The sequence below is a fragment of the Falco rusticolus genome, chromosome 7 (assembly GCF_015220075.1).
Source record: "Falco rusticolus isolate bFalRus1 chromosome 7, bFalRus1.pri, whole genome shotgun sequence".
Lineage (NCBI taxonomy): Eukaryota > Metazoa > Chordata > Aves > Falconiformes > Falconidae > Falco > Falco rusticolus.
This window is the reverse complement of record NC_051193.1, coordinates 1,753,838-1,766,203: the sequence shown is the minus strand read 5'-3', so window position 1 is coordinate 1,766,203 and position 12,366 is coordinate 1,753,838. Positions and strand designations below refer to the sequence as shown.

Here is a 12,366-nt window from a genome sequence, read left to right as displayed (position 1 = left end):
AAAAAAAAAAAAATCTCAAATCTGCCTAAAGGAGTGCCCCAAAAAGCTCCCAGCTGAAGGAGACATCCTCCAGGATGCTGGCACCATCTCAGGACCTTTAAAGATGTCCTCAACATGGGGACAACTCATCCTGGTGCCCGACAAGGAACTGGGGGTGGTTAATGGCTTCATTCCCCCAGCCCAGTGTCTGGGTGCTAAATAATATTAATGGTACCTCCTGGCACCTTGTTAAAAATTGTGCTGGCATTTAATTCAGGCTTTAGATCAAAACCACTAAATGAAATCACCATCCATCCCCTTCCTAATAAGGGTTTGATACCAGCATGCTTTTCCTTGTCTCACTTTTAGAAATATTTTCCTATTAAAATTAAGAGCCTGGCTTTAAGCCTGGGGAAGGACAGCTAAAAATAATCCTCCTCAGGTGATTTAGGAAGGTCCCTTCCCCACCAGCCCCCATCAGACCCCGCTCACATCCCATCACTGGGATTAACCAGCCCCAATATCAGAGCGATCTTAGACAGATGACAATGTCTTCTGGGATTTTGCTCTTCGTTCTGCTGCTTGAGGTATTAAAATAAAGTGGAGGGATGAGGGCAGGCATCTCTCCATCCCTGAAGCGGTTTTCTTCCCGTGCTGGGTGATGGATGAGGGTAGCACAGTGTGAGGTGCTGTGGCGGCAGCAGGGGACGGAGGGACAGATGGAGCTGGGCTGACTGGGTGGCATGAAGGTTTTGCTCTGGGAATTTTCATATTCAAACTATGGCCAAAGCTGCATCCTGGAGACCATGCCAAGCCTGGAAAGCATTGTCCAAAACAACCCCCAAATTTATTTGTCAAGGCACAAAAATCCCCTTCAGATTCTGGATTTTAAATAACAATGAAAACCAGCAGAAGAGCCATTGAGGGGCACGGCAGGGACTTCTCCACCCACCCGAGTGGGACCAGGGACACACCACCTTGTTCACCACAGCACTTTGGGTGCCCCCACGTACGCTGCAGGTACCCAGCAGCAGGGGGAGGACTCCCAGGACATGCACAGGGGCAAAGGTCCCTGATCCCATGGGAAACATGAGGGCTTGACCCCACACACCAGCCAGGTTCAGCCCCACCAGTGCTTCAGCCCCCAAAGCATCAGCTTTGTCACCTCAGGGAGGACAGGGGGGCTCCACCCATCCAGCAGGTAGCCCCCTAAGTCCTGCCTTTCGAGAGCCTCTCAAAAAATCCCCCGGTTTTTTTTTTGAGGCAGGGGATAACCACCCGTAAGGGGGTTTGCATTTAAGGCAAAAATAAAAGTCCAGTGGGAACCACAGTGGTGCAACGTGAAAAAATAATCGCGCCCATACATCTCTGGAGCGGTGCATCCATTGGGGCCAAGAGCACCAGCTCTGCCCCCCCGTACCTGGGGGTCCCACAGGTCTCATCCATCTTCCCAGAGCCTCCAGGGCTCCACTGGTCACTCCCAGGGATCTCGCTGAGCCCATCACCCCTCTCAAGGCCTCTGGGCTTGGAAAGGGCACTGAAATTTGCCCTGGAAGGCACCTGGCAGGTGGATGGCTCAGTTGCAGCCACGCGGGAGCGGGCATAGAGGGTGCTGGGGGGAACGGTCAGCCCTAGCTGTTCTCAGCCCCACGTGGGGACAGAGAGATGGACAGTGGGGAGCCTGGCCCCATGCACCCCGTCTCCAGGAAGGATGCACCTATCTTCAGGGCTCACCAGGGATAGAGAGACACAGACTCTCTCCAGCCCCAGGGCGCCCCGAAGATGTCACCAGGGAGGGAGGAGGGTGATGGGGCCCGGGAAAGAGGGGTGGTAGCAGGTCTGTGCCCTCCCCAGAGACCCGGAGCTTGTCCCCGCTGGTGACATCTTGGCTGGTCCAGGGCACAGGGTGCTGCTTGGGGGTATCCCAACTCCCGTCAATCAATTTCTTGCTCATTATCTGGGGAGAAAAAGAAAAGACTAAATAAAAATTGTCAAAGACGTTAAACAAGAATAATAATTCACAGGTCCAAATTAATGAGTTCATTAGATTGCCAGCAACTCTGGACTCTCCTTGCCCTGGAAAACTGGCATCCCCAAACTCAGGGCTGATGCCACCACCCTCAGGCAAATACAACCAGGCACATGTAGGTGTGATTTTATCCCTCCATCCATCCTCCTGGCTAGAAACACCCCCGCAGCTGACAAACCCCGTGAGATGTTATTATTCAAGCTTTGTTTCCGCTGAAAATTGGTCAAGGAGCAAGCAGGAGATGTCTCACACATGGGGTTAAGCAAACAGGCTGCACTTGGGATGAGAAGCCAAGGGGCTGGGAAGCCAAGCATGGTCTGCGGCAGCTTGCAAGGGGGAGATAAGGGCAGGAAGGAGGGGGAAAAAAAGGAAAAGTGGAATCGATTGATGCTTTGCTAAAGGTGTGAAGGGGAAGGGAGACAAGGTTTTTATAAACCTATCGGGGTGAGGAGGGAAATGGCATTAGAGAAAAATCAGGGCTGTTAATAAAAGAGGAAGGGAGGGTTTAGCAGTAATTCACCAGCAGCAGATGCCAAGCCTCTGCCTTTAATATAAAAGGAAATAAATTAAAAGATTGAGATCTTGGGACGAGGATGAATCAGGGAGGAGCGGAGCTGACCAGGCACAGAAAGTGCTGGAGCCCATCACCGGGCTGGGATGGGTGATGGGCTGTTGGCAGCACCAAGCCAGGAGGCTGGGAGAAGATACTGAAAGGCAGAAACAGGAGCTGGGACTCCAGTTTTCATGAATTTCCACCAGAAATTCAGCACCAGGCTGCTGCTGGGGAATTCTGCATGGGTTAGGGATGAAGCTCATGCCTCCCTCTTTGCAAGATGAGGAACCAACCCCATCAATTCCTCTCCTCTTGGCAAACTGATGGCAACGCTAAAGAAAAAGACCCAAATACCTCTCAGTGACCTGGGCTGGTGGCAGGAGGCTTTTCTCAGCCCCAAATTGCCCAAGAAAAGGAAGGGTAAGAAAAGAAACACCATGTCAAAGGCATTGGCCACATCACTTCATCGCTGCTGAGAGATACGAGCAGTGGCCAGGGCAAGTGCAGCCCAAACTGGAGTGAAAATGAGCGTTAGGAAAGAATTGATGTGGGAAAAATTGATTAAAAACTAGGGGAAAAAATGGAAGAAAATCCCCAAAACCCAGTGATGGGTGATGGATCTGCAATAGATACTTTGCACTTAGATCTCAGCATCATCTCTAGTGTGCTTAGTAAGAAACCTTCACCATGAGCTGGCTCATGCTTCTGTGCCGTAGCCTGTCACACACACTCACCGTCTCTGCTCTCCTCACTCTTCAGTGGCTGCAGAGCTGTGAAAAGCACAACAGTACACGGTCAGTCCATACCATGTGGGACGGGAGTTTGCAAAGGAATGCCTCTGCAGAGGAAACAGCTAATACCCCCATTTTGCAGAGCTCACCCCAATAACTGCACTCACCAGTTTCCATTGCAAGCCAAGCCCTGGTCCCTAAATCTCCCCAGCAGCAAAGGAGCTGACATCCCAAGAGGGCTTGCTCCTGTGCCAGCAGATAAAGGCAATTGCTGGGCATATAATTAACCCGTTTGATAACAGCAGAGCATACGAGTCTTTTTTATTAAGAGGTAGGGTGGCTTAACAGTGAGCTGCCAGCCTGAGGGGGTGCATCAAAGAGTGGGCAAGCGGGGGGCAGGGGGGGGGGCTTCGCATCGATGGAGGGTGCAAAGAATGCCAAGGTGTTTGCTTGTGTAGGGGACAGTGGCACGAGCACACGCTATAATACACTCATGTGCATAATATGCATCACGCACCCACCTGTCTTGGGTTCTTCCCCCTCCTCATCCTGCTCCTCTGTCCCTGCAAAAGAGCAAACCAGAGCACATGAAGCATCTGCCAGGCTCCACCCCAGCACCCACCCCGAACCCCACCTCCCCAGGCAGCTGCGTTTGGTGGGTGCCCCTTGGATTGCCACCACTCCTGGCTACTGGGAGCCACCCACAATCACCACATAACCCAGTGTCTGGCCAGGACCAGGTGCTCGGGACAGTGGTGACTGGTACCCACCTGCACCCAGCACTCCCCTCCAGCACGCCGCTGGGGGTATTTCCCTGAGCACAAGGCTGTGCTGGGGTGGCACAACCCTACGAGCAAAGCAGAAAAAGCCACAGCGCCGGGCAATGCAGCACAGCTGCTCTCCTCCCTATTTATAGCACAACCGCCATCTGGAGCGGCACTTGGCAAGGGGCTTAGCAGGGAGACCATGGATCCCCCAACACCTCCGGGACACCCCATCGGCACTGAGGGATGAGCATCCCCTTCTCCCTGCCACAGCACCCAGGCTACCACCCTGTCCTGGAGCCTGAGAGCTTTGCACCCCATGGGTAAGACCTGCCATGATGTTGTTCCTGCCCAGAATGACCAGCAAAAATTGCTGCTCCTGCCTCCCACGGCTGCCAGGTTTGTGGGCAGGGTCCCTGCCTGTTTTCTGGCTGACCAAAAGCCATAGCAAAAGGTTGTTGCTAAGGGCATGTAGCCATTGGTGCAAAACATCACGGGCTGGGAGCTGTGTCTTGATGCTAAAGGACTGAGGTCAGCTGGCCTGGGGCCACAGCTGAGCATCACAGCACTGCAAATCTGCTGGCCGAGGAGAAAATACTCTGTTACAGAGGCAGGGGAAAAAAAGTATTTTTATATGTATCTCTTGCAGACAATTTCCTGGGTTCTGCTGGGGAAAAATCCTCTTGGTCCCCACCACTGGGGACACCCAACAGCCAGGCATCATGGTGGCATCAGCACCAACTTCCTCCCCGGCAGAAAAAGGAGGAGCGAAGTGGGAGCACCCAGGGAGGGAGGCTGCGGGTGCCAGCCCCGCAGCACGATGCTGGCAGGGGAAGGCTTTGGCAGAGCAAACGCCTCAGGAGGCAGCGAGAGAAAACAAATGGGGAATGTCAGCAAAGCTGCTTCTGCAGCCATTTTCAGAGTACGGCAGAGTTTGTTTTTTAAAGCAACAAAGCCCTCCTTTTTGTGCCAACATCTCCCCATAATGAAAAACAAACCACAAACAGAAGGATGCAGAAAACAAGAGCACGGAGCATCTCTTTCATGTTATTTCTGCATGTCAAAGAGCTTGGCATTTCCATGGTGGCAAATGCTAGAAGCACCTTCTCAGAGGAGATGCCCCAAGTACACCAGGTTGTGGGTACCAGACATGCAGGGGATGCTTGGAGCAGAAAGGTGAAAGGGGGACACATGCTGGGTGGGAGGAAAACCAGGTGTATGTTTGACAGAGCTGCCCGGAGCAACGCATGCAACCAGCACAGGCTCTCCAGTACAGATCTGCTGATGCCCACCAATCCCAGCAGCTCTGAGCTTCATCCTTTAAAAGACGCTACCACCAAGACAAGTGCCCATTAAAATTTGCTCCTGCTTCCCTCATCCATCACCCTCTGCAAACCCCATCCCTTCTGGGGAAAATAGCCATGACATTACCTGCATTTTCTTCCTCTTCCTCACAGCTCTGGCGGATTTTCTTTTGGCACACATATGCCAGGACAGCTAGCAGCCCCACGACACAGATGGCGAGTCCCACTGTCACCCAGAGAGCCACGGCAGGGAAGGCGAGGTGTTGGCCTTGCAGCAAGAGGAAAGAGAAATACCACCGTCGTGAGAATCGCTGCCCGACCAGGGGCATGTGTGCCCGGTGTCCAGGACCCCACGGTGGCAGGGGTATGTCCCCATGGAAAGAGTTGGTGGCACAAGGGGTGGCTTTGGAAGCAAAACTGTTGGTGCCTTTAATTATGGCCTCCCTCAGCAGGTCTGGATCCAGCCAAGGAAGCAGCAGGTTGAGTCACTCCCTAAAATACTTCATTAACCTTTAAATAATTGCACTAATAAATTCAAATGGCAGCTGACCCCTTGCTTGCTAAGAAGCTCAAAAGAAGTGTTAGATGATGCTGCACCCACTCTCTTTCCCTCCTCATCTCACACCATGGAGCTGGGAAGGATGGGAATGCTGTCCCCGGGGCCTGGGATGGCCTGGCAGGGACCACCAGGGCTTGCGGGATATCTCCTGGAGCACCAGGAATCCCATTTTTCTCCATAATATTGCTCCTTCTTCAAATAAAGTTTTGCCCCAAACCCTGCCCCTCCACAGACGTCATCCTAAGGCTGACTATTTGTTCGCATGCTTGGGAGCCCCTGCAGAAGTCACCCCTCTGTCCCCACCCAGCAGCATCCACACAAGTTTTCCTGCATGAGTTTGGTGCATCCAGCCATAAAGTTTATGCTCCACCAGGGACCCACCTTCCCAACCCAGCAAATGCGGTACCAAGGGTAATTAAACACTAATTAATGCTACCAGGGAGTACACAAGGTTATAAAGAGCTCTGGGCAGGCAGCAGGAGAGCTCGGAGCAAAGCAGTGAGGCTGAACATGCTTGATGAACTCCTCCAGCCTGTATTTCTGAAGTAGGATTGCTGCAGCTGGCATGGAGAACCCCAGACTGAGAGCATCTCATGGCCACACGCTAAGGAGAAGACAACTACCATGCCCTGTGCTGGCCTTCTGGGGTGATTTATACTGGGATGGGGCAACTGGCAAAGCTAGAGACTAAAAACTAAGGTCACTTGTTCTAGCTGGGACGCTGGCGTGTGGTGATGGGGAGGACAGCACAGCCTCAAGTCACCCTTTTAGGTCATGGGGGGACAAGCAGAGCAGAGGTATGGGGTAACAACCCACAAAGTGGCTCTGGGCCACAGTAAGGATCCCACTGCCACCACAATCACCTTCTTCAGACACAGCCCATCGCTTTCTTCCCCCAGTTTTGGCCCTTGCTGGCTCACCCGTGATGGTGACAGAAGCGTGGGTCTCCTGCTTCAGCACTGGGTTTCGCACCAGGCAGGAGTAAGTGCTGCTGGGCTCCACCAGCACCTGGAGGACGCTGTGCACATCAAAGAGACCTTCCTCGTTGGCCACCTGGGATGTGGTAACGTTTTCTGTGATGTTGCTGCCCCGGCTGTCCTGCCAGAGGACACTGGCCTCAGGGTAGCCGTGGGAAGCATGGCAAGTCACAGCTGCCAGATCGCCTGGCTTCAAGTCCTTGTTGGGCTCCAGGTTCATATTGGGCTTGGAGTAGGGAGCTGCAAGGGAGAGGACAGCCAGCATGACGTGATGGAGAAGGCCAAAGGATCAGGATCTGGAGAAACCCAATGAGGCTGGGCAAGTCCCAGGACAGAATCTTCTAGCTGATGAAACCAGCCAGCTGAAGCCTCCCCAGCTCTGGTTCATTTATGACCATGCTTCCAGGTGCCCTCCCAACTGAAAGCCTCTCCATCACGGCAGGGAAGGCACCGTGCCCTGCCCGCCCCCCCCCCCCCCCCCCCCCCAGCAATCCTATGGAGAGATGCAACTAGTTGGTCTCCAACAGAGACCTGACTGTAGGGAGATCATGGCAAAGGTGGAGAGAGAAAGAGGCTCCACAGAGCCACAAAGCATGATGGAAAACCCTTCTCTTTGGGGAGACATGTAGGGACACCCCAATCCTCCATCTCTCACCTGCCACCTGCAATGTCACAGCTGCACTGCTGTAGTCCCGGACCCGGACAAAGCAGGTGAAGCTGCCCTCATCTGAGATCTCCACACGTCGGAGAAGCAGTGACACGTTGCCCTGGGCCAGCTGGTCGTAGAAGAGGGCTGTACGGTTGGCGTAGCCCCCACCCTGGTCTGCCAGCTGGTCCCGGCCACCAGAGAAGCTGTGGACCAAGCGCTTGGTGTCTGTCAGCTGCCAGATGAGGCTCAGGTCGTTGAGGCTGAAGTTGGCCTCGGGGGAGAAAGAACAGTGCAGGGTGGCATCTCGGCCAAAAAGAGCCACCACGGGTTCATCCGGGACCTGGATCTCCATGGCACCTGCAGAAAGGTGGCAAGGGCAAAGCATGTGGTGGTGAGACCCTGCAGAAGCATCTCCTTAGTGCTCCACCTGGATAACTTCTAAACAAATCAAGGGATGCCCATAGGATGGACCCATGGACAGGTGGCATCTCAGGACCATCCCCAGCACTGACTCCCAGCCAAGCCCACCCTGCTGGCAGGGAGACTGTGCCACATCCAGCACCAAACATGGAGAACTACTGCCTTCAGCTGCCAGCTGCGGCCACAGGCACCCAAACCTGCACCCCCCGGACATGCAGCCCAGTTCTCCCCATGAGGTGAGGAGGTCAGTGGGTGACAGCAGTGGGGACACAGTCCCATGTCACCAGGATGAGCCAGCTCCGGGCAGCGCCATGGCCAGGCTGGCAGGCACTAGATGGCACCAGTGCTCCAGTGCCATGCCAACTGGCATGCCATGGCGAGAAGCCATCCTCATCCCAGTGCCATGGCACAATGCCAACCACACTGCTGAGCCATGGCAGGATGCCAACTCTGCCACGGCATCAGGAGGTAATGCCAACCATGCCAGGGCTGCCAGACCCTCCACGCTCAGAGATGATACTGGGGCACCAGTTGGCAGCGAGCAGCAATGTCCCCCAAATCAGACCCAGGGCACCATCATCACTTCGTTCACCAGTTCCCCCAAACCCCAAAACAGGGAGGGGCAAGGGGGAAAAAGTCTCGCCTTGGACCAAGGATTTGCTTTATATTCCAACCTCAGCACTGCTGTGGAACACAACAAAGCCATTACCCACAGCAAACACCTCCCTGGGGACAAGGGGAGCAACAAAACATTAACTGTTAAGCAAGAGCCCGAGCGTGGAGGATGAGGAGCTGCGGGAAGCAGCTGGGCTGGAGTAGACCTGCCAGGTGCTGCAGACGGGCAGACAGGCAGGAGAAGAGCACTCCGGCAGCCTGCCTGGCTCTAGGCTGACTCGAGAGCATCATGTCTCCCTCTGGCTAATAATAAATGCCAGTGGGTTTTAGGAACGTTACCCAATCTGGCTGGAACTGCTACTGGGCATCCCAAAAGGATTCAGCCCTGAGGTCTCTCCCAGGAGCTGCAGTGTGTGGAGACAGACTCGGGTAAGTCAGAAACCTTCAGGACTTAGTCCTCCCGTGGCTTTGCCATTCCGCTGTAGCAGGCCGGAGGTGGTGTCCCCTGCTATGAGAGTGGCCCACATGCACCAGAAGCCATCACACCCACGGGGTGATGGCCTGGGCAGCTGGAGAACCATGAAACCAGGACAAACACCTTGCGGGCACTGCCATCAGGAACCACAGGTCAAAAGCTTTGTCAGAATGAATGCGGCATCTCCTTTGGGGTAGTGACACACAGACCATGTCAACCCCAACCCCCCCAGCCCCGCTCACCTGCCAGGCTGAGCACCAGCACTCCCAGGGCAAGCAGTGGGCAGAGCATCCTTGCTACGAGCAAAGCCTGGGTAATAAAGCAGAAGCAAGCACGGCCCCGGGTGTTCTTTTCACAGGGAGTCTTCTCTCTCACAGCAAGTGCCCTGAGCTGCGGAAAAATAGAAAGAAACACTGAGATGGCACTGGGGACCAGGGGCAAAGAGTAAGAGAGGGGAGGAGACCGGCATCAGGCAGGGGATCCCATGCCAGCCATCCTCCCCAGCTGCCATGCAGCAACTGGAGCACCCACCCCGTTGTAAAAAGCAGGAGGGGTCTGCCTCCAGCCTGGCGCTGGCCAAGGGACCAGTGCACCCCCTGCATCGGGACATGACAGACCCAGCAGCTCTTGTGCTGGAGGTGTTGGCTGGTGCCCCAGGGAAGCCATGTGAGCCTCTTCCCCTCCTCACTGGTTCTCCTCCCCTTTTGTTTCTCTCTGCCCCAGCTTTTCCCTGCAGCGTTGGGCTGTTACATCCCTGTCCTCCAAGAGGAGGCAACTCACACCCAGTGTCCAAAATGGCTAAAAATTAAACGTAAGAGGTTTGCAGACTCCTGGCTCCGCCAGAGGCTCCAGGGCTGTGAGATTCATCTCTGCTTGCGGCAAAAAAGTCTCCGGCATGAGGCTGCCCCGAGAAGCAGGGAATAAACCCAGAGCATTATCAGAGCTGGATGTAGGGAGAGGCAAGGGCAAGCTGCCCAGCACCGCTGGCTACCGTGGCTCGCTTCCCGAGCATCCCTCCCCAGCCACGACAGGAGCTTGCCAGGCCCCTCGTGACCCACGTTCCTCCCTCATAGCATAAATGCGCCCCAGATACTGCAGCCAGCACTGCTGCTGCCATGTCCCATCCCTGTCCCAGCACATCCCAGAGCCCCACTGCTCTGCCCAGAGCCCTTAGTGTGACAAGTTTTGGCACGATAGCTGTATTTGCTATAAATTGGCAGCACAGCACCAGTTTCCCAGGCACAGCGGGAACAGCTTTGGCCATCAGCTCCTTCCTCTTCAAACCCCCTTTAATGGGGGAGATGGCAGCCCCGAAGCTCTGCTCTGCTCAGCTCCGATGGGGGAAACTGAGGCACTGGGGGGTGGAAACTGAGGCGCAGGGCAGGGTGTGGAACCAAGGCACAGCTCTGTGCCAAGAGCTCTGGGAAAGCACCCCCTCTCCTTCCCTCCTGAGCACAAGGCTTCTTTGGGGAAAACAAATTATCCAGCTTTTTATCTTAAACCATATTCCTGACTCTTGCCTTTTCCCAAGCAGCCAAGCCTGGAGCCAAACCTGTGCCAAACCTCAGGCAGCCAGAAAGGGAGGGAGCTGCGGTGGGAGAGGGTGCCGGGGCATCGCTCAGCTGCCCGGGCAAGGGAAACCATGACTCATCCCCCTCACGCTCACCCTTGGAGCTCTTTCCTTTTCCTGGTGATGCTAAAATGAATTACATTTTCTAGGTTTCGTGACTTACGAGTCCTGCCAGACCATCTGAGAGGTGTCACAGGAAGGGAACACCCGTGTCCCCAACCCTCCCTCTGCAGCCGGGAGTTTTCCAGTGGGTCTCTCGCTATTGCGTGACTCAGTTTCCCCATCCTGGCAGCACGAGCCCCAGCTGAAGGACAGGCTGTGCTCCAGGCCTGAGCTTTCATCGCCGATCAGGATATAACAAACCCCACGCACGTGCCCCTTGGAAGAAGGATGCCCCCGCGCAGGGCAAGCCAGGATGGCTGAACCCTCCAGAACCCCAAAGAATAATTAAACCCTCTGTTGCAACAGGACCCTGGAGACCACACATCACCCGTTCCTTATTTAATATTCACTATCATGCAACCAAAACGCTGCTTTTTTCTAATATCCACATTATCAGCTGCCAAATCACCGCCCCGAGATGGGTGGAGACGTACAGAAAACATCTGCTGGTGCAGGACAAGCCCTCACCCACCGGGCCGGGTGGGTCCCAGCTTTTGTGGGCGCCTGGGCTGAGCCCCCCTATTTGCTCCTCTCCTCCCGGGGTTTGTGCCAGCAAAGAGCCTATCTGCTCTGGACTATTTTTAGTCCCCGCTTCTCGGTGCGCAGCAGAAGGCCCCGCTTGCGAAGCGGGACCCGGTGGGGATGGGGGCACGGCAGAAGAGGGGTGCAGCCCACGGGGTCCGGGAAGGGACGGGTGACCCTTTCGCTGGTCCCGCCGAAAAGGGGCGCGACCGCTTCCCCTCGGGCCGCGGGTTGTGCCTGGCGGGGGGTTTGGCCGTAAATCGGGCACTTTAAAGCGGATGATTTATAAGCAGCCGTGGATGCTGCCGCCCCGCAGAGCCCGGCCCCGGGAAACAGCGCGGACCCCGCCTGCCCCCCCGGGAGGCCGCCGCACCCCCCAGCAGCGAGGGGGGGAACCCCGACACCCCCCCCGACCAGCACCCCGGCTCTGCCCGGCCGCCGCACGCCGCCCCGGCGGGGCTGGGCTCGGGTGCAGCCCCATTCATTCCGCCCGCCCGCCCGGAACAACGGCCCTTCCGAACCCCGTCCCGCGGGAGGGGAAACGAGAGCAGCGGCCCCTCCCGCCGGCCGCCGCAGCGCGGCCCCGCTCCCCAGCCGGCACCCCCGGATCCCGCCGCGGCCCCAGCGCCGCCCCCCGCCGGCCCGGGCCGCGCCGGGCACTTACCGGGCAGGCGGCGCGGGACGGGCGGGAGCGCGCGCTCCGCCGCGGGCGGGCCGGTCCCGGGGCGGCGGCCCCGGCCCTGATTGGCTGCGGCCGCTTCCTGCCGGGATCCCGCCGCCGCCGCCGGAGGAGGAGCCGCGCCGGGCCCGGCCCGGCCCGGGGTCCTGCGGGGGCGGCGGGCCTGGAGGTGCGCAGGGCCGGGGCACTGGGTGCGCACTGATCCAGGGCATTGGGGTACACAGAGCCGGGGAACTAGGGCGTGTGGAGCCAGGGGGCCGGGGTGCGCAGAGCCAGGGCATTGGGGTGCATTAAGCCAGCAGACTGGGGTGCACAGAACCAGGGAACCGGAGTGCACCAAGCTGGGAGATGCTGGGATGCACAGAGCCAGGGATTTTG

At 56.5% G+C, this 12,366-nt stretch overlaps 1 protein-coding gene across 4 annotated transcripts; it reads right to left on the bottom strand.

Moving 5' to 3' along the window:
• Positions 1-807: 807 nt before the first annotated feature.
• On the bottom strand, positions 808-12,016 carry CD276 (CD276 molecule). 4 transcript variants are annotated; one of them, XM_037395814.1, is made up of 8 exons: positions 11,974-12,016; positions 9,298-9,445; positions 7,552-7,902; positions 6,840-7,136; positions 5,488-5,628; positions 3,814-3,855; positions 3,296-3,331; positions 808-1,936 (listed from the first exon to the last, which is right to left on the bottom strand). In XM_037395814.1, the coding sequence occupies exons 2-8, from the start codon at positions 9,344-9,346 to the stop codon at positions 1,914-1,916; spliced, it is 939 nt and encodes a 312-aa protein (XP_037251711.1). In that variant the 5' UTR covers positions 9,347-9,445; positions 11,974-12,016; the 3' UTR covers positions 808-1,913. The 4 variants fall into 4 exon arrangements, with proteins under 4 accessions (XP_037251711.1, XP_037251714.1, XP_037251713.1 ...); XM_037395817.1 differs by having other exon boundaries at positions 808-1,933; XM_037395816.1 differs by having other exon boundaries at positions 9,298-9,440; positions 11,974-11,997.
• Positions 12,017-12,366: the final 350 nt, after the last annotated feature.